This window comes from Protomyctophum bolini (genome assembly GCF_963924005.1).
Source record: "Protomyctophum bolini genome assembly, chromosome: 2".
NCBI lineage: Eukaryota > Metazoa > Chordata > Actinopteri > Myctophiformes > Myctophidae > Protomyctophum > Protomyctophum bolini.
In genome coordinates this window covers 37,130,833-37,151,876 of record NC_137863.1, presented here as the reverse complement: position 1 = coordinate 37,151,876, position 21,044 = coordinate 37,130,833, and the positions used below count along the sequence as shown (strand labels likewise).

General features: G+C 45.3%; 1 protein-coding gene across 1 annotated transcript in view; it reads left to right on the top strand.

Annotated features, from left to right (window-relative positions):
* cacna2d2a (calcium channel, voltage-dependent, alpha 2/delta subunit 2a) overlaps positions 1 to 21,044 on the top strand; it is a 263,548-nt gene that overhangs the window by 161,483 nt on the left and 81,021 nt on the right. Inside the window, exon 6 of the mRNA XM_080783437.1 lies at positions 2,168 to 2,306. Within this exon, the coding sequence (XP_080639563.1) occupies positions 2,168 to 2,306 (139 nt within the window). The remainder of the gene's footprint in view (positions 1 to 2,167; positions 2,307 to 21,044) is intronic.

Sequence of the window (21,044 nt, the reverse complement as noted above, 5' to 3'; positions counted from 1 at the left end):
CCGCTTCATTTCTATTCCCTCTGACAGGGCAGGGTCTTAGTGGGCATCCTAAACACTCAGGGAAACAGATAATGTCATCTGTGCCAAGCTTGAACCTCCAGTGGTGGAAAGTACATTTACTCAAGTACTGTACTTAAGTACAATCTTGAGGTATTTGTACTTTACTTGAGTATTTCCAATTTCCAATACTTTTACTTTTACTCCACTACATCTCAGAGCCAAATGTTTTACTTTTACTCCACTACAAAAAAATTAAATCTATAGTTTACTAAAGATTTACTAGTTATTTGGTGATTTTAGAAAACAAACACTAACCACACCAGCCCTACATTTGGGCCTTATGAAAATAGAAGATCTACAAGCTCACACTGCGTCACGCATTGTGGAGCTTGTAGATCGGCAATTTTCAAAAGATGATGTGCACATTTTGAACTTGTAAAACGGGACATTCTGCAATATGAGTACTTCTACTTTCAGTACTTTAAGTACATTATGATGACGCTACTTTTATACCTATCCCTGAGTACATTTTGAATACTACTTGTACAGAGTACATCGTCATTGCAGTATTTATACTGCAAGTATAAATACTTGCAGTATGCTTGAGTACTTTTTTCCACCACTGCCTTTTTCCAAGCATTGCCGTGCAAATCACGCACCACTGCCTGGCAGTCAAGGAAGGACTGTTGAGACCCAGGGCCAATCTGTCTAGAGCTGTAAATACTTTTTTGATCGCTGGTCTGTAAAAAGGTGAATCATCTCTGCATCACCAAGGACTCTGGTGATTTATCTGTATTATTTACAGTTTAGCTATTTATTTATTTTACTATGGTTTTGGCAAATACTGCCCACACTGGGTCAGAGTGTGCACAACATGGACTGACAAGGTTGATTTGTTTGCTGATGCCATTACGACACATTGAGGTTTTAGACAACACACTCCATATCTGAACGTATAGCTGCATTGGGAACTCCTTATATGGTTATGTAGTGGCTGAGTCACGGTGATATGCGTGAGGCATGATGTCAGAGTGATGTCAGAGGTCTGCCCACCGGTAGGTACTAGGTAGTAGGTAGGTAGGTGTGTATATATATATTCCCATTTCCTGAAAAGTCGTCGTTCTGGACATAAAGTAAAAGGTTTCTGCCCGACAGCAAAGACACATAATTGAAAAACGTGCCAAAATGCAACCCTGTGCCTGAAACACCCCTCCATGCCTGGTGTCTGAGTGGGTGGTAGAACACAGCTGTGATGGAACGTGTTCCCTAGTTATCGTCGGGGGGGGGGGCTAATTTGCGTGGCACCTTACATGTGTGTGAGTGATAGCCATCATCTTAGGCTACTACTAATTGAATCCCTCTGCCTGGCATCTGCTTTGATACCCGCTGTTGTTTGGAGATGACAGGGGGGGGGGAGCAACCCAAATACGAAGGCAAACAAAAGAAGCAGAGTAATTGATGTGTTCTGCTCTGAACCCTATCCAAACATTTCATTTGAATTTCAATGCATAGCTAAATTCACAGTGTGGATTTTTTCGTGCCGTGGTTCTCAAAGTGGGGTAGGGATTCAGCATTGCTTTAGCAGCCTCTAAACTGACCCTTGCATACAAATGCAGTTCCATCCGTACACTCTCTCAGAGCTATGGGGCGGGGTCCTTGAAATTGAGCAATTTGAGAAGCACTGTTTTAACGATGATAATGAATGTGTTTGTAGTGCTTTTCAAAATGAGGTTACAAAGTGCTTTACAGAACAAGGTAAAAGAGCAGCATGATAAACATGAGCATGAAACAAGTAGATCAATGGGTAAAATAATGAAAACGAGGATAACGGAGAATTAACACAATTGAGAGCTAATGACACGATACAACTGATACAAAGGCAACACCACTATAAGAAAAGGGCCTTTAACATAAAAATATGTTTTCAGAAAAGATTTTAGAAGAAGTCACAGATTTTGCCTCTGGTAACGTGGTGAGATTTGGGGCTGTGTCTTTCTCCTTGTTTGTCTGTCCTCTCTTTTGTATGAAGTGTGCTCATCATCGTGTGTGTGTGTGTGTGTGTGTGTGTGTGTGTGTGTGTGTGTGTGTGTGTGTGTGTGTGTGTGTGTGTGTGTGTGTGTGTGTGTGTGTGTGTGTGTGTGTGCGCGCGCGTTTGTGTGCCCTGCAGTCAGAAGACGGAGAGGAGGAAAACCTGATGGAGAATCCGTTCTCGCTGGATCTGGACTTTGTGTATGACGCCAGCTTCAAGAACAAGGTCAACTACAACTCCAGCGCCGTACAGATCCCCACAGACATCTACAAAGGATGTGAGTACTGTACTGCGTGCCACTTGCGTTATGGTCTTTTACGGTGGCTCACGCCAGCATCCCTGTGTTCGTGTTTAGAGGCTATATCTGTGTGTGTGTGTGTGTGGTAATCTTGAAAAACCTGCACCTTAAATATCTATAACTAGTCATACCCGAGTATGTGCACACGCACAGACTTTGGGTTATTCAGGGAGCCAAGACTATGGACTGTTTGTTTAGGGCACTAAAACTGTGAGGCAGCTACAGTGGGCACATGAGTGTGCTCCTTTTTTCTTTTTAAGTTAAAGCATTTATTCCCCATCGTTGTTCCTGTTCCATTTTCTCACCTTATCTGAAGCTTCTGTGTTGCTTTAAAGAATTATATTATTTTTCTATGATATATCTCATCATGGAATTAATGTCAATATCTTGCTCAATACTATAGCTTTGTACTGATTGAGTAAATAAGCATCTATCATATTGCTCTATGATCTTATCAATGTTCATATCTTGCTCAATACTGAGAGTGTAGATTTGTACTGATTGACTCAAGTATACTTAGTATAACCTTGCGTCCCCACCCCCCGCAAAATGGTGTCTGGCACCCCTAAATAAAAACAAAATCCTGTGGTGTGCACGCGCGCCGCAAGTGCCCTTTTCAAATTTCGGCCCCTCCAAATCCCTGTGCACGACCATGGGTGGAACGATAGTATACTTAAGCTCTTCCACTTGATTTTGTATGTTGGCCATGTTGAATTTTGTGCATTTCCCTCTTTCTCAGGGAAGAATGAATGACTTTGCATTCAGGAAACGGGGAAATAAAGAAACCTGCTGCGTGAAAATAACAGATCAAATGTATTTGTGCAATAACAGTTACTGGCAAAATAAAAGCTGTCTCAACGCAGAGAGACACCACCATGTATTCCCCTGTGAATCGGCTGCGATGTCCATCCTGTAATATGCAGTGATAATTAGACTAACATTGTGCAAATATTATTAAATTAGGCTTTATGGGCCTGGGCCGTGGCTCAGCGGTCCAGGCACCTTGGCCGGTAGTCCGAGTCTGGCAGTGTGCCGCGGGTTCGACTCCTTTACTGCATGTCACAAAACAGGACAAGACAGTGCAAAAACAACATGCAGTGTTGCAATGTGCAATGAATAATGAATAAATATAAAGTGCAGAGAGTTCAAGTGTTCACGTCAGATCAGAGCACAAGTCAGTCCATTTGGGGTGGAGGGGGGGACAGCATTGAGGAGCCAGATAGCCGTGGGGAAAAAAGGCTGTGTCGGGGCCTTCACAGTCTATTACTTCGCCAGTACAAAAATAGCAGATCTACAAGCTCACAACACGTGTGGTGCATTGTGAGCTTGTAGATCTGCAGTATTTTTTTGTATTCAACTTGACCTTTTCACGCAGCCGAGAGTGTCAGCATTGTACATGCAGGGACGTGATTGTAGATGACAGAAGTTGCATTTAGTTTTTTACCGTGCGTGCGGTATCGTAGCTGTCCTTCCTGCCCCCATGCTGCCGCCCTGCAGGCATCTCATCCAAGTCCCAAATGCTGCAAAAACAAACAAAAAAGGACAGCAGAGAAACGTTCACATACCTTCCTCAGAATTTCTCTCCGTCAGACGGACGAGACATTTTATCCCACAATTTGTGCTTTTGTCTCTCTCTGTCATTGTCTAGCCCTAGTGTGCACCTCTCTGTGTTTCACAGGCGTCCATGCCGCCAGCTGTGGGCTCTGGACCAATCTTGTCAGAGCAATGCCTCGTTTATCCCATTTTAGGCGGGAACCCCTTTTGGTGTTTTTAAGCATTACGTTATAATTTAGCTATTGAAACAGCTTGTAGGTCTGCTATCTTTGAAAAGTCGTGAAAAGGGGGCCGCAAATCTTTGAATATATATTTCAGAGAGAACATTTTTAACTAAAATATTGGCTTCTGAGGGGTATCTGGAACTACATATTTTGAGATGGGGGTCCGTGGCCCAATAGAGATAATTCTGGGGGTCCTTGACATGAAAAAGGTTGAGCACCACTGACATAGAAACATGGGTTTTTCAGAAAAATTGTAGGATTTAGAAGCCTTTTTTTATCGACCTCAGTCCAAAATGGGTTATACTCTGTTGAACGTCGTACCGCGCAGTGAAAATAGCAGATCGACAAGCTCTTGTCATCGACTATTTCCGCACGCACGTCACAGACGCGTAACCAAGTACAAATCCCGCCTCTGACACCCTTGGTCCAGGAGGAGATGTCAGAGGCCACAGCCACCTCACAATAAAGCAATCAAGTCCTGCCCCATTGAAAATTCAAGCAAGGCATTCTGTCGCCTGTGCTGCTTCCCCCCCTTTCTGAACATACGACTTGGAGAATAAAAGACGTCCTGATTGAGCTGGTGGAGAGACTAGAGTGGTACAGTGGAAAGATGTTTGTGTTTGTGTTTGTGTGTGCGTGTGCGTGTGCGTGCATGTTTTTTTTTAGCTCGGCTCTGTAGAATACGTTCACTATTGATGTTGTTCAATCATCTCCCATTGCGTGTTCTGCTGTGCTGCGATTGCCAAACGGCCGGGTTTTGTGCCAACTCCATTATGAATATGTGTGCTGTTTTCTTTCTAGAGGCTGTTGATCGCTGTACACAGAGTTGTCGGCCAAACTCAAGTCTTGAAGATGCCTCGTGACTATGCAGGGCTGTCGAAGCACATTAACGCACATGTTTAACGTCAACTGATGTTAATGACGTGAGGTTTTGTGCCTATATTTGTTTTTGCTACGTGACACCGGCCGCCCGTTCTCCTTGTCTCCCTCGGACAGCAATGCACGCAAGCAGGCACACACGCACGCACGCAGGCACGCACACACACACGCACGCACGCACACAGGCACACAGGCACGCACACACACACGCACGCAGGCACACAGGCACGCACGCAGGCACGCAGGCACACAGGCACGCACGCAGGCACGCACACAGGCACGCAGGCACGCACGCAGGCACACAGGCACGCACACACACACACACGCAGGCACGCACGCACACAGGCACGCACGCAGGCACACACACACGCACGCCCACACGGACGGACGCGTATGTATATGTATGTATCACAATACTTGTGAGAACATTGAAACACAGTGACACAGTCACACACAAACACAGTCGCACAGTCACGCACGCACGCACAGTCGCACACACACACACACACACACACACACACACACACACACACACACATTGCTGCTCTTGTCTTGTCACGTATTGGCTCGTCTTGTATGCTCCACTTGAAGACAGTTTTCAGGTCTTTTCACAGTGTCAACTTCACAGTGTCAACCTTCTTGAACGTCTATGATTGACAAATGCTCTTCTGGGCAAAATAGTGCTGTTTCAATAGGATGCATTAATAAGGCTATGATTGCTGTCGGGCAGAAACCTTGTATGTCCATATTTCATCTTTTGTAGGTTTTATTTTTCATAAATCCCTATCTTATACCTCGACGTATGCCAGTGTTACACAACAGTAGGGACAATAGCAGATCTACACAGTCAGGTTTCATGTTCTGTTGCTCTGCAGTCCCAGTGGAGCCGGCATGGGGCCTTTGGGAGTCTTATTAAAGTGCCAGAGGCGTGTGAGGTGTCTAATGCAGGCAGATTGTTTTCCTCCAGGACCAGAGAGGTCTGAACTCTGAAGCCTCAGTCTGGACGTGGGTTTTGTGATCAGTGGAGTAAAGCAGCAACGTGAGTGGGTGGACTGGCCCTGCATAACCCTGGGGAGGGGGGTGGATATGCCAGAGGGAGCAGAGGCACAGAGAGACAATACAACAAAACCACATGAATGGATGGACCTACTGTGTGTATATCAGTACAGTGTCCACTAGGGATGTCCCGATCACGTTTGTTTTGCTCCCGATCCGATTCCAATCCTTTGATTTTGAGACGTACCGATACCGATCTTTCCAGATCCCATCTTTATATTTTTATATAACAAAAATGCAATATCCCAATAGCAAATATCACACACAGACACACAGACACACAGACAGACATGATCTGCTAGGTCTCATAGTAAGTGCTCACTGCGTTCGCAATGAGTACCAGCGCTGTTGTGCCAGAAACAGATAGAGAGAGATAGTGCTGCACTGTTGCCTGCCTGAGAGAGAGAGAGAGAGAGAGAGAGAGAGAGAGAGGTGTAAGGGGGGAGAGAGAGGGGAGTTGCACCACTCAGTTCACACGGGTGTGATTTTTTTCTTTCTATGAAAGCATGGAATCATAGCAAAATAATGATGTATTGGTTAATTAGAGTGAATACAGTTTTACAGCTTATAGGACTGAAGGCCTACTCTTTAAGAGTTAAAACTCTTAAAGAGTAGGCCTATCTCTCTCATTCAGAGAGAGTGCTACAGACACCTATGCCATCATGCATAGCGAGGGTTGCATTTCCTTTGTTTTCATCATAGGTGTCTTTTACGCCTTTTATGAGTGTGACTAGTCATGTTTGATGATCTCTGGCTGGGACCAGAAGGAGAACAACTAGCATAAACACAGTATTTACAAAGTCTCACTGTTTATACATCTGTCTTTGAGATTTACATTAATGATTAGACAAAAAAATCCAATCTTTTTTCTTTTTTTGAAAATCATGTGATCGGAGCCGATTTCCGATCACCCGATCCGATCGGGACAACCCTAGTGTCCAGATATCTGGACACGGATTGATGTTTTTGGCTGCGGACCCCATCTTGAATTTTATACATGGGTCTCCCATAAGAGAATATTCAAATCATTAAAAAAGGATCCAAAATCGTTCTCAAATTTACTCGATTAAAAAAAGAAAATTGCCGACCTACAAGCTCACCAATGTGATATCCAGCTTGTAGACTGGATATCTGTGAACACCCCCCCCCAACTGTACAGACATGCAAGGAGCATCCACTCACTGTGAACGCCACTGTGCACTACGCATGTGCTCTTTGAGTTTGATTATTATTGCAAACGACCTCCATTAGCACTCAGCCTCTGTGCTGTGGGAGCCTGCGCTTGCTTTGATTTTGTGCACATTGAGAATGCAGAGCATGAAGAGGCTGCCGTTTGACCAGAAAATGCTATAAATATGCAAGCGAAGGAAGATAACCATTTTCTGGTCTCTGTCTCTCGAGGACGGCTGGCTCGCACGCAATTTCCAAAACGCTTCTGCCTAACAGTGTGTACACCGGGAGCATTGGAAATGTGAAGGAGAGACACAGTGGATGACCTGTCCTTGCTGTCGGACAGAAGCCTTGTATCTCCATATTTTAACTTTTGGGGTTTTTTTCGCGAATTAATTCCTTATACTTGACAGCGGCACACAGAAGCATCTTACAGTAGCAGGACTGCGAGCTTGTTTTGACCTTGTAGTTCTGCTACTTTAAGCTTGTTTTGACCTTGTAGATCTGCTACTTTAAGCTTGTTTTGACCTTGTAGTTCTGCTACTTTTGCTGCTGTTGACTTTGAATCCTGAGAAGTAACAGTTCTGGACATAATGAGGTTTCCACCTGAGACCATAATATGAATGAAGCGTTAGAAACTCTGGCTGCGATGGCCCCTGAACAGTGGTGACAGTAACTCATTCACTTTAGATACTTTACGTACATTTCAAAGACAGATATTGTCCTTTTCCACTACATTTCTAGGAAGGGACAAACTATGTTTTGAATTAACCACCCTATTTCAAATAATATTGTGAAAATAGCGCTTGTAGATCTGCTATCTCATGCAGATGCATCACATTTGGGTCACCCCCCCCCCCATTCTGAATGCCCATGGACTTGTACACAGGACAATAAGTACTGTGTTCCAAAAATAAAAAAATGAACATTGATATGAAGCATCAACTGACGGCGAGGAAACGCTAATGTTACTGCCGCTGAATTGTTACATTTTCGCCAGTAACGGGCTGTATCAAATAAGAGTGACTGACTATCCTAATTGTAAACGATACAAAGCAACCTCAGACAACATCGCCGGGACAAATTGTTCATTTTTGGACCACAATTGAGATGAGATCATTCTTAGATGAGTGACTTCAGGACTTCGGTAGTCTATAGAAGCCATTTGTCTCAGGGGAAAACAATGACCAAACCTGATGATGTCACCGGTAGGCAAGTTTCTGAATTGTCCACAGCCCTCCTCTGAGACACAGAGCAAGTAGACAGAAACGGTACGGTTATAATGAGTCTTATAATGAGTCTTTTTTTTTATAAGCAAATAGGTACTCCAGCAATTTAATTCAAGTAGACATTTGACAGAGCAAACTTTGACTTGCAGTCGAGCAATATTTGACCAGGAGTATCTATACTTTGACTCAAGTACTGGGGGTTGAGTATTTTGTACACCACTGTCTGTGGGCGCCGGGCAGATGCCATTTCGGGAGAGAGTCACGTTGGGGAAGAGGGGATTTATAGGATTGGGAAAGACGAGGGAGGAGAGACACTTTAACAATAGAAACCGTTTAGAAAAAGAAATCTCTTTTTTTTTTCTCCACGCCTTTTTTTTTTATTGTGATCCTTTCGCCAAGCTAAATGAGGCAATGTACTCGTCCTGGTTTTGATTTGTCTGCGAGGGCAGTTTATTGAGATTGAGAGTGTTCCCTGAGCCGCAGTAATGAACCATTTTATGATTCATTATCCCAACGCATGATTCCGGCTGCCAAGTCTGCAAACTTTCTAATTAGCTTAGGTCAAACATTCACACAGTTTTCCTCTAATTATCATTGCTTATTAAAGGATGGACACCGGCACAGCCAGAGTCACAGGGGAATAAAACATTGACGTGGGTGGGTGTCGCTCTGCGGCGAGAGACAGTGTCCTGGTGACGGTTATGGAAATCGTTTTGTATGAGACAGGGATTTACTAAATAATTGCAAAGGAAGGGCTTCTGGGCATATAATCTCTGAAATAATCACTGAGAAATAGGCAGGAACAACAAATTATTCCTGGGAGACATGGCGGTATAGATTCAGTAGAATCATCCGGTAATTGGACCAGGTTTGTACTGTAAATAGGCAATAATAAGCCTGTATGAAAAACTGTACCAGCTTTTTTTCTCTTTTCTATGTTGTGCATAAACCTCATACGTCCACATTTGAACTTATAATAGTTACTTACTAATAGTGTTACACAAAAGTAACAAAACATTGCGGATCTACAAGCTCACAACGCATCCCATCCTGATGCGTTGTGAGCTTGTAGATCTGCAATTGTTGCTATTTTAGTGAATTGGTTAAATGTGTCTGTGGGTTTTATAAATATTGAACCAAGTAAAAGTATCAGCAAGAGATTGTGACTAAATACATGGGCTCCATTGGAAACATATGCAGGTTCTTCTACAGTCAAGCACAGCATTGGTCCAAAAGGACAGCACAGAAGAAAGACCTTGCGGTCTTGTTTCCATTCGGGTCCCATGCATTCATTCACAATGACAGTGACAACAAACAATTAAGATTTCTCAAACACGTTAAATCTATACAGTACATGTACAGGTTGGAATAGAACACCCACAACTACGCTAGCGTTTGCGTAAGAATAAGCAGCTGCGGACATGGTAAAAAGAAAAGCTCAGTCATGTGTATCCTTTCATTACATTTGAAGCTTTCAATATAAAGTTAAATCCCCCACTTGCACGCAGAGCCTGTTCCTGCCGGCAAACAGTCACTCTGTCATTTTCTTTTTCATTGTAGAAGACAGTCACTGGCAGAACTGTGGCCATTAACCCATTTTGGACTGCGGTCGATACAATAAAAGGCTTCAAAATCCTAGAATTATCTCTAATGGACCACGGACCCCCATCTCAAAATATGTAGTTCCAGGGGGTCCCAGAAGCAAATATTTTGGTTAAAAATGTTTGCTCTGAAATATATATTCAATGAGTTGCGCCACATTTTAACGATTAAAAAAACATAGCGCCACATTATAACGATTTTTCAAAAATAGCAGACCTACAAGCTCTGAGCTATGAGCTTGTAGATTTGCTATTTTTCAATAGCTAAATTATAACATAATGTTTAAAACACCAAAAGGGGTTCCCGCCCAAAATGGGTTAAGAATGGAATGGTGAGAGAGTGACTAATTGCGTTTGTAGATTAAAGGCGCGGGGGAAATGAAGCTTTGGTGTTCTCACATGAAGGGATTTAAACCCACAACCCACATGCCCACCCACGCACCCCTCCTGTGGAGGCTGCCGTCCACTGTGCACTACCGGAATTTAGCTATAAGTACAGTACAGTACATGTACCCAAGTACGTACTTATAAAGGCATAGCGTTTCCCTGTGTTTGCATAACAAAACAAACAATTATTGTATAATACAAGTATTGTGGTGGACATGCCCTCTCGCTGTCAGCCTACAGTCTGGTGTTTTCACCTCCAAACTACTCTAGTGGCTGATGACTGCTGGTACTGTGTAGAGCAGGGCTCTTACTGCTGGTACTGTGTAGAGCAGGGCTCTTACTGCTGGTACTGTGTAGAGCAGGGCTCTTACTGCTGGTACTGTGTAGAGCAGGGGTCTTCAACTGCTGGTACTGTGTAGAGCAGGGGTCTTCAACTGCTGGTACTGTGTAGAGCAGGGGTCTTACTGCTGGTACTGTGTAGAGCAGGGGTCTTACTGCTGGTACTGTGTAGAGCAGGGGTCTTACTGCTGGTACTGTGTAGAGCAGGGGTCTTACTGCTGGTACTGTGTAGAGCAGGGGTCTTACTGCTGGTACTGTGTAGAGCAGGGGTCTTACTGCTGGTACTGTGTAGAGCAGGGGTCTTACTGCTGGTACTGTGTAGAGCAGGGGTCTTACTGCTGGTACTGTGTAGAGCAGGGGTCTTCAACGTTTTCCTTAGCTGAGAGACAGATCACTACTACTATGTTGTACAAAATTGTGTTGCAGATTAAACCTTTTCATAGGCTTCATAGATAGCTTCATGGACTTGTTTAACAGCACTATCGTCAGTGTTGGATTCTAACGTTTTCCGGGCAATTCCGGATTAAAGGGATATTTCACTTTAAAAAAAAAAACTTTGATCATTGTTATCGTATACTCAGGCTTATGTGAACACCCCAGACAGTTTTTTAAATTCTAGATTCTTGATTAAGATATTTGATATTCATATTTAGCTGCCCCGCCCCCTTCCTATACAAACCCATTGTAGCTTCAAACTCCATTTTAACCATGTCAGATGTCAAAATATAACCCTATTGTTTTGCTATATATAAACACAGGGCCTTTAAGTTTGAGGTTGAGCTAGTCCTTTTTTGCAATAATTTATACTTAATACTCAAATGCAAAACTATGCAGATGTACTTTTTACACCACAGTTATTTGAAAACGTACAAGTTACAAAGTTTGATTAGTATAACAAAACACAACAGCTTTTAACATTGGTCCGGTTCCTATGGCAACGCCCCACCGTTCCAACTATGGGATTGAAAAACTAATCACAGTGCAAAGCAGTTGAAAGGAGGATTTTCAAACCTCCATAAGTCGGACTCCAGGATCGCTGTCCTTGGTCGATCTTCTGCCATCCACATTTCGGATTTAATTTGTGCCTTTGTACCGCGACGCTGCCACCATGTAAAAGCTTCTGACGAAAGGTAAACAGTGTCTGCACTAGTACATTCTGTTGAAACCAAGACAGCACTAGTACATTCTAGTGTGTGTGTGTGTGTGTGTGTGTGTGTGTGTGTGTGTGTGTGTGTGTGTGTGTGCGCGCGAGCGCGAATTAATAAACGGGTGAAAAATAAAGTGTGATGAAAGTAGGGGAAAACAGGATTTGAAAGTCATTTTTTGAGCCCCAAGAGAGATCAGACTTTGAAAGAGAGACAGGGATGATGAACACAGTCACCACCCATCCACCCTCACTGTTAATGTCCCTCACCACCCATCCACCCTCACTGTTAATGTCCCTCACCACCCATCCACCCTCACTGTTAATGTCCCTCACCAGTCACCACCCTCACTGTTAATGTCCCTCACCACCCATCCACCCTCACTGTTAATGTCCCTCACCACCCATCCACCCTCACTGTTAATGTCCCTCACCACCCATCCACCCTCACTGTTAATGTCCCTCACCACCCATCCACCCTCACTGTTAATGTCCCTCACCACCCATCCACCCTCACTGTTAATGTCCCTCACCACCCATCCACCCTCACTGTTAATGTCCCTCACCACCCATCCACCCTCACTGTTAATGTCCCTCACCAGTCACCACCCATCCACCCTCACTGTTAATGTCCCTCACCACCCATCCACCCTCACTGTTAATGTCCCTCACCACCCATCCACCCTCACTGTTAATGTCCCTCACCACCCATCCACCCTCACTGTTAATGTCCCTCACCACCCATCCACCCTCACTGTTAATGTCCCTCACCAGTCACCACCCATCCACCCTCACTGTTAATGTCCCTCACCACCCATCCACCCTCACTGTTAATGTCCCTCACCAGTCACCACCCATCCACCCTCACTGTTAATGTCCCTCACCACCCATCCACCCTCACTGTTAATGTCCCTCACCACCCATCCACCCTCACTGTTAATGTCCCTCACCAGTCACCACCCATCCACCCTCACTGTTAATGTCCCTCACCACCCATCCACCCTCACTGTTAATGTCCCTCACCACCCATCCACCCTCACTGTTGATGTCCCTCACCACCCATCCACCCTCACTGTTAATGTCCCTCACCACCCATCCACCCTCACTGTTGATGTCCCTCACCACCCATCCACCCTCAGTGTTAATGTCCCTCACCAGTCACCACCCATCCACCCTCAGTGTTAATGTCCCTCACCAGTCACCACCCATCCACCCTCACTGTTAATGTCCCTCACCAGTCACCACCCATCCACCCTCACTGTTAATGTCCCTCACCCATCCACCCTCACTGTTAATGTCCCTCACCAGTCACCACCCTCACTGTTAATGTCCCTCACCAGTCACCACCCTCACTGTTAATGTCCCTCACCCATCCACCCTCGCTGTGCGTCCAGTGGAGGGGCACTATCTCTCACCTGCACGCTAATTAGAACAGTGAGCTCGGCACCCTCCTCTTCACTCACCACCAAGCTTACAAATTACTTTTAAATGTGTTTATTTGCGGCACTGTTTTAATTACAAAACATCTGTGGAAGGAAATATCCCTCCTCTGCAGTGACATTTACATTAAATTCCACCTCATCAGAGTGTGACACCGCTCATAGCAGAAAGTCATCCTGATGTATGCCTCCATGTTGTACATTTAGAATAAATACATTTTCATGTCTACTATCCTCAAATTGATATGTATGTGGCCGCAGACCCCCATCTCAAAATATGTTGTGCCAGGGACTTCAGAACAAACAAAGAGGTACAGTAGGAGTGCGCACCAATAGCGGGGTGCTGACCACAGGAGACAGAACTGTACAACAGAAAGGATAAGCTCGTAGTCACCATGCAATTTATTTTTAACCCACTTAGGTCTGAAAAATTCTTCTAAATCCTCCAGTTTTCTGAAATAAATATTTTCATGATTAAAAAAAAAATAGCAGACCTACAAGCTCGTTGCGCACCACTCGGTGGCGCGCTATGAGCTTGTAGATCTGCTATTTTTCAATAGCTAAATTATAACAATGTTTAAAACACCAAAAGGGGTTCCCGCCCAAGACCAAGGTTTCGGCACCCTTCCGAAGTGCCTTCTTCAGGGTATAATGCATGCCAGGGACTTGAAAATAGCAGAGAACATGTAAGTTCTGCTGTGGATCCCCTAGGAACCCCCTCAAGGACCCCCGGGGGTCCCCAGAGCACATGTTTGTTCAACATTAAAATAAGCAAGTAGGCATTTCATATTTCCTTTTTTTTTTTTTTTTTTTTCAGCCAAAGAAACATTTATTTTCCCCCCGGTAGGTTTTATTTGAGGGAGTCTTTGTGAGGCTCTGGAGGTTTACTGCTGCAGTGCTGAAGGATGAATGGTTTAAGGTCTCTGTAACACTCCATCTTTTTATGTTTGTTCACATATGGCCTACTTTATTCACTTTACTTTGTCACGCACAAGTAGCAAAGATAGCCAATCTATACAGTACAAGCTCACAACGCGCATCTTGTTGCCTAAAATAGGGACGCCAGGTTGAAAGTGGTGGTTATGGGTTTTAGTAATATTTAATAATGAATACTATTAAGGCCCAATGCAAACTACACCAGGACAACTGGCATTTATAACTAGACATCTAGTTATAGTTGAAAATAAATAAATATATAGGTGTGGTGCTTGTTTTGTTTAATCTTCTGAATCTAAATCAACAGTTTTATTAAAAACCCATTTTTCTATGTCAGTTGTTCTCAAACATATTTATGTCAAGGACCCCAAATACATATGACATTGTCCGCTGTGACCCCCATCTGAAAATATGTTTGAAAATTGTTCCAGGGACCCTTGAACAACATATTTTCAAAGATTTGCGTGTAAAAAACTGAAAAATGACCATGGCCCCCTTGTATATCAAACCACTGTACACGGGCACATATATTAAAACATTTCAGGCACATTTTCACGATTTTTCAAAAATAGCAGACCTACAAGCTCGTAGATCTGCTATTTTTAGATAAAAATAGCAGGGGTTCCCGCCCAAAATGTGTTAAATCATCAGTACTCTCAAATGGCAGGTTGTTGGTGCTCTGTCCGTGCCAGATCTTCAGCCTGCTCCACGATGGAGGGTCCCACTTGAGGACAGTACGGGCTGTATACTGTACCTCTCTGTAACCCTTCCCTCACAAATGACTGTGACTTACAGCACGGAACCTGGTTGACACATAATATGCCAGCGTCGCCATCTTGTGCCGTGTTACCACCACGCAAGTGTGCGTACTTAGTACTGTAACTGCTGGCCGTGCTGGGGCTATTTCTCCTTTGTGGAACACACACAGCCACACACACACACACACACACACACACACAAACACACACACACACACACACAGAGAGAGAGAGAGAGTACCATTGTCAGTGCTTTGTCACTCTTTAAAGAAAGCAGAATACACAGGATGCTTGATGGAGATGGCAGTGATAACGGTTATGACTCCTCAAAAGGGTCCACGCTGCATAATAGTTCTTGTTCCATTACCCATAATGGATTTCTTCTGAGGGACGGCCCAGTAGTGTTCCTCGTGCCGTGATGTATTACTGTTGTTTTGCTTTAGTTTTTTTAGCTAAAGCCTGAGTTATACTTAGTTGCATGCGGGTGTCGCGCTATACGAAGAAATAGCTGATCTACAAGTAGTAGACCTGCTGTTTTCCATGTGCGACACCGTCCCGCGACCGTGTATGAATCAGGCATAATAAGACTGTGTGTGTAAATATGCGTGTCTCTATAAGGCTGTATTAATATTGGGCATAAGGCGTGCGTCGGTTCCGATGGCTGTTCATCACGTCTTGCCGGCGGTGTGTGTGAGTAATGTTTTGGTGCGTTGTGTGGGGGGGGGGGGGGGGGGGGGGGGGGGGGGGGTAGGGCGGTGCAGGATGTTGAGGAACGATCCGGCAGAGGGATGCTCCATAAATCCCACTCATAATGGTTCCCCGCTCCACTCTGACGTGTGCAGACAGTCCAGGCTTCCATAAAGAGAGCCAAGGCTGCGTGCAGCGCTGCTCTCTGAACGCCTTGATGGACGACCTTTGAAAGATAACCGTCTGCCCCGTCGTCCGCTGTCGGGGGAGGAAACCTTGTATCTCCGCCCCAAGACGGTTACTTTTGGGGAGAATGGGGGGGGAGTAACCCCGTGTTCCCATGGATCCGGTGTGTTATTCGGACAGAAGCGCTTGTTCCTTTTCGTTTGTTAAACTTTTATGAAACCCACAGACAATGCTATTTTCTTTTGCTGCAGGGGACCCCCTGGAACCCCCCACCCAGGGCCCCACTTTGACCCTCTGGAACCCCCCACCCAGGGCCCCACTGCAGGGGACCCCCTGGAACCCCCCACCCAGGGCCCCACTTTGACCCCCTGGAACCCCCCACCCAGGGCCCCACTGCAGGGGACCCCCTGGAACCCCCCACCCAGGGCCCCACTCTGACCCCCTGGAACCCCCCACCCAGGGCCCCACTTTGACCCCCTGGAACCCCCCACCCAGGGCCCCACTTTGACCCCCTGGAACCCCCCACCCAGGGCCCCACTTTGAGAAACAATAGGCTAGACGCCGCACTCAGGGGTTCCTGCATTGCCTGCCTGCCACCCACCCTCCCACCCCACCCCCGTTTTATCTAACTGTCCGGAGTAAGACACATCCCAAACAGAATAAATCTAAGAGAATTAGGTGTGCCTGTGTTCCCTTATCTCGGAGGTTAGCCCGTATATTTTCTCATGCGTGAGATAACGCAGGGAGATGGCGTGTGTGTGTGTGTGTGTGTGTGTGTGTGTGTGTGTGTGTGTGTGTGTGTGTGTGTGCAATTGTGTGTGCAATTGTGTGTGCGTGTGCGTGTGGGCCTTTTCGCCGCGAGTCGTTGCTTGACAGTTAGAGGTGGTGCAGAAGTCTGCATAATTTTTCGACCGGTGTCACGGCCAGGCATGCTTAAACACAGTGATCCTTACATCGGTTGGTCTCTGTACCCTTGGTACAGACACACCCAGGTCTCTGTACCCTTGGTACAGACACACCCAGGTCTCTGTACGTCTCTGTACCTTTGGTACAGACACACCCAGGTCTCTGTATACCCTTGGTACAGACACACCCAGGTCTCTGTACCCTTGGTACAGACACACCCAGGTCTCTGTACCCTTGGTACAGACACACCCAGGTCTCTGTACCCTTGGTACAGACACAAACAGGTCTCTGTACCCTTGGTACAGACACACCCAGGTCTCAGTGCCCTTGGTACAGACACAAACAGGTCTCTGTACCCTTGGTACAGACACACCCAGGTCTCAGTGCCCTTGGTACAGACACACCCAGGTCTCAGTACCCTTGGTACAGACACAAACAGGTCTCTGTACCCTTGGTACAGACACACCCAGGTCTCTGTACCCTTGGTACAGACACACCCAGGTCTCTGTACCCTTGGTACAGACACACCCAGGTCTCTGTACCCTTGGTACAGACACAAACAGGTCTCTGTACCCTTGGTACAGACACAAACAGGTCTCTGTACCCTTGGTACAGACACACCCAGGTCTCTGTACCCTTGGTACAGACACACCCAGGTCTCTGTACCCTTGGTACAGACACACCCAGGTCTCTGTACCCTTGGTACAGACACATCCAGGTCTCAGTACCCTTGTACACACTGTAGCCTACACATACACACACGTGTAAAGGCCTATCATTTATTCATTTCCATTGATATACAAACACTCAATAGTGTTTTCAGCAAGCAAACACACATATTCAACAAACACAGCAGGCTGTGGCCGCTGTGTGTGTGCAACTGTGCACTGAAAAATATAAAAGGCTGGCTCTCAACATAACATCAGGATCATCTTTATTGTCCCATCACAGGTTTACAGGTGCAAAACCGTGGGTGAAATTCGTTTTTTGTGCCAGCTCTATCGTTTTGATTGTTTCCACAAAGAGAAAGAAAGGAAGTAGACAACAAGATATATATTTGCACATAGCATATCCATCCATTTTCTGCGCTTGTTCCGGCTATATTTTCGGCGAATGTTTCCCCTACAATAGGATCCTATGACAGGAGACGAGGAGAGGACAGTGTGGACCCTATATGAAACTGGAACACTGTGTACACAGGTATCCAAAGGACAACTGTGAGCAATTTCACATCACTGGCACATCATTTAAAACTGACTCGAATCAATTAAGATTTGATTCATTTTTCTGCTAGTAATGACCTATCAGAGATTCTGTTCAATGTCAGCAGTCTGTGACATCATTCATAGCACCCATTTTGGGGCGGGAAACCCTTTTGGTGTTAGCATTATGTTGTGCTTTAGCTATTGAAAAATAGCAGATCTACAAGCTCATAGCACGCTACGAGCTTGTAGGTCTGCTATTTTTGAAAAATCGACTGACATAGAAACAGCTTTTTCAGAAAACTGTCAGGATGTAGAAGACATTTTTAGAATCTGATCTCAGGTCAGAATTGGTTAAGTGTGATTTATACTCGATAGGGTGACGCGCTGTGAGCATTGGTGGACATGAGTGTACTCGAGTATGTTTTTTTTGTTGAGTAACTGTACATTGGAAATATTGCACTTCCTCACTGACTCAAGTCTGAGGAAGAGCTCTGGGCGAGAAACATCACACGGTTTAGTGGCGCAATAAAGCATCTGTCGCATCGGAGCCCTCGGTGTGTGAGCGTTTATACATTTTTCTCTGCGAGATTCCATTTCTGACAGGCTCGGTTAGCTCAATGGTCAATTAGCACTTTTCAGCTGCTTTGACTCAAGTGCTAGGGTTGAGTACGTTGTCCAGCGCTGGCTGTGAGCTAGCTGTGCTACTTTAGACACTGCACGCATCCAACTCATTTAGGAGGCAATACCTCCTTTTGAACATAAGATTCGGCTGAGTTTGAAACGTGTAAATATCATTGAAACAATCTAAGTTATCCCACGTATTTAGCCATAAGAGTGTGTTGCTGTTTATTTTGTATGCCGGTTATCAGATAGCTACATTGAGTACATTCAGTTTACCTGACACTGCAAAATAACCCTTATCTTTTAGCTTCAATCTTAATTAAATGATTTGTTTGAGGACTGGCTTTTATCATTGCACTTTTTGAAGAGAAATTGTATTGTCATGCTGTGCAGGAAGCCGATCGTTTCCATGCATGCACGCGCGCACACGCATGCGCACTTTCAATATTCATCCCCATCTGTAGGGAGGCCTCTGTCCTTTCACTGGTGTTGCACTGCTGAATCTGAACGAAAACACGTTGAGGCCTTCCCTTTGGTGACAGGAGCAATGTGGCTCTCATATGTTCATAGCCTCCACACACTGCGTACTGCTGCTGTGATATCTGTGCACGTGTGTGGGCATTCTACGTCTAGTGGCATTGTTATATATCTGAGGGCATTGCTATACTGTACATGTCCCCACGAGGTAAATAAATGGTACATGGTGCAATTATATACTGTACTGTAGTGCCTTTATCCATAGTTTGTGCATTACATTCATCCATTCAGGCAGACATTCATACACCGATGGAGGAGGAAACCGTGCAAGGCACCAACCTGCACATCCGAAGCAATTAGGGATTCAGAGTCTTGTTCAAGGACACTTTGACGCTAACTCTGGGGGAGCCTGGGATCAAACTAGGAACCTTGCGGCAGCGTGGAGCTAATCAGTTAATGGTACACCTCAGTAATGGAGCTGTGCCCTGTAGGCCAGCTGTATGCAATCATTGTTGCGCTTAATGTGACACCGCAGCTATGGTTGCACCCAGGGCAGCCTGCGCGGATTTGTCTGTATGCGGCCGTCACGAAAATGTAGAATATAGAATACACCAAATATAATTGGATAAATAAATTAGCAACCGCAGATATAGAAAGAGTGTACAATACATTCAACTCAGCAGAAGGTTTTGCACAACGTACGGTCAATTAAGATATGTGACGGTGAGCTCTCTTCTCTAACCTGACGGCTCGTCAGGGGAGGCAAGCGAGCAGTAATTGAAAATCATGGGAAAAGAAAGTGGATAATGATCACTTATTTGTGTGAAACTCAGACGAGGGGGGGGGGGGGGATGGGGGCGTCGGAAAAGCTCGGACTCGGCGGTTCAGTGGCTTATCGTGCTGCGGGGTTGGTTTCTGTAATTAAATCAGAGAGAGAGAGAGAGAGAGAGAGAGAGAGAGAGAGAGTGGAAGTTCTTCTAGGGCTCAGCGCTGCATCCTGTTTCCTCTTTAATCAGGTGGCTATTAAACACTCTTGATTGCATCCCCCCCTCCCCCCTTCTACTGACTCCAGCTTAGCTATTAAACAAGTCTGAAGAACTGTGCGTGTGCATGTGCGGCTCGTCGCACGATGGTGTCGCGGGTCGAAAATAGGCGATCCCACAACGTTGTGGGGGAGATGTGACTTATATTCATTAAAATATGTTCTGAGGGCAGCATTTAATTTCATTGGTACTCCCACCCGGTGAGAGCAGGAGGCAGGGACGGGAGGCAGGTTCAAGCAAACAGAGTAGAGCACACCAGGCTGTGAAACATGAAAACCCCATTCTGACGGCTGCCTCGGTAGCGTGCTTCCAGTCACAATAACATGAATCCCACACACCATTATCTCTGGAGGCAGAGGTTGAATAAACCTTGAGCCCTGGGATTGAGAACTTCTTATTGCTTGATGCTACAAGCTGTTGATGCTATGTGTCTGGAATTACTCTCTCTGATTCTCCATCTCCAGGGTAGACCTTACTGTACTGTACTGTACTGTGTGTCATGCTGCTATCCGTTGTCGTGGCAACAGTTAAGTTTAGGCATACTTTTTGTGAGGTTAAGGTCAGGGTTAGGTTTAGTCAGAAGTCTCACAAGGTACAACTGCCAGTCAAAGTGACTGCCATTTTTAGCAGCGGAGCACATTTAGTGACTGACCGGATGCTATCCCTGATGTAGCTGAAGTAGCTTGATGAAACCAAAACACTAAAATTGGGGGGGGGGACAACACATCTTCGATGACGTCCCACCGGAAATTAACATTGAATGTTGGGCAACAGACGCTCCCAGCCTGTGGAGCGATGCGATCGGTTTTGATATCAAAAGTTCTGGGCGTTACTAATTGATTGAACGGAGAACACGCCCTTGCTGTTCAAGGTGTT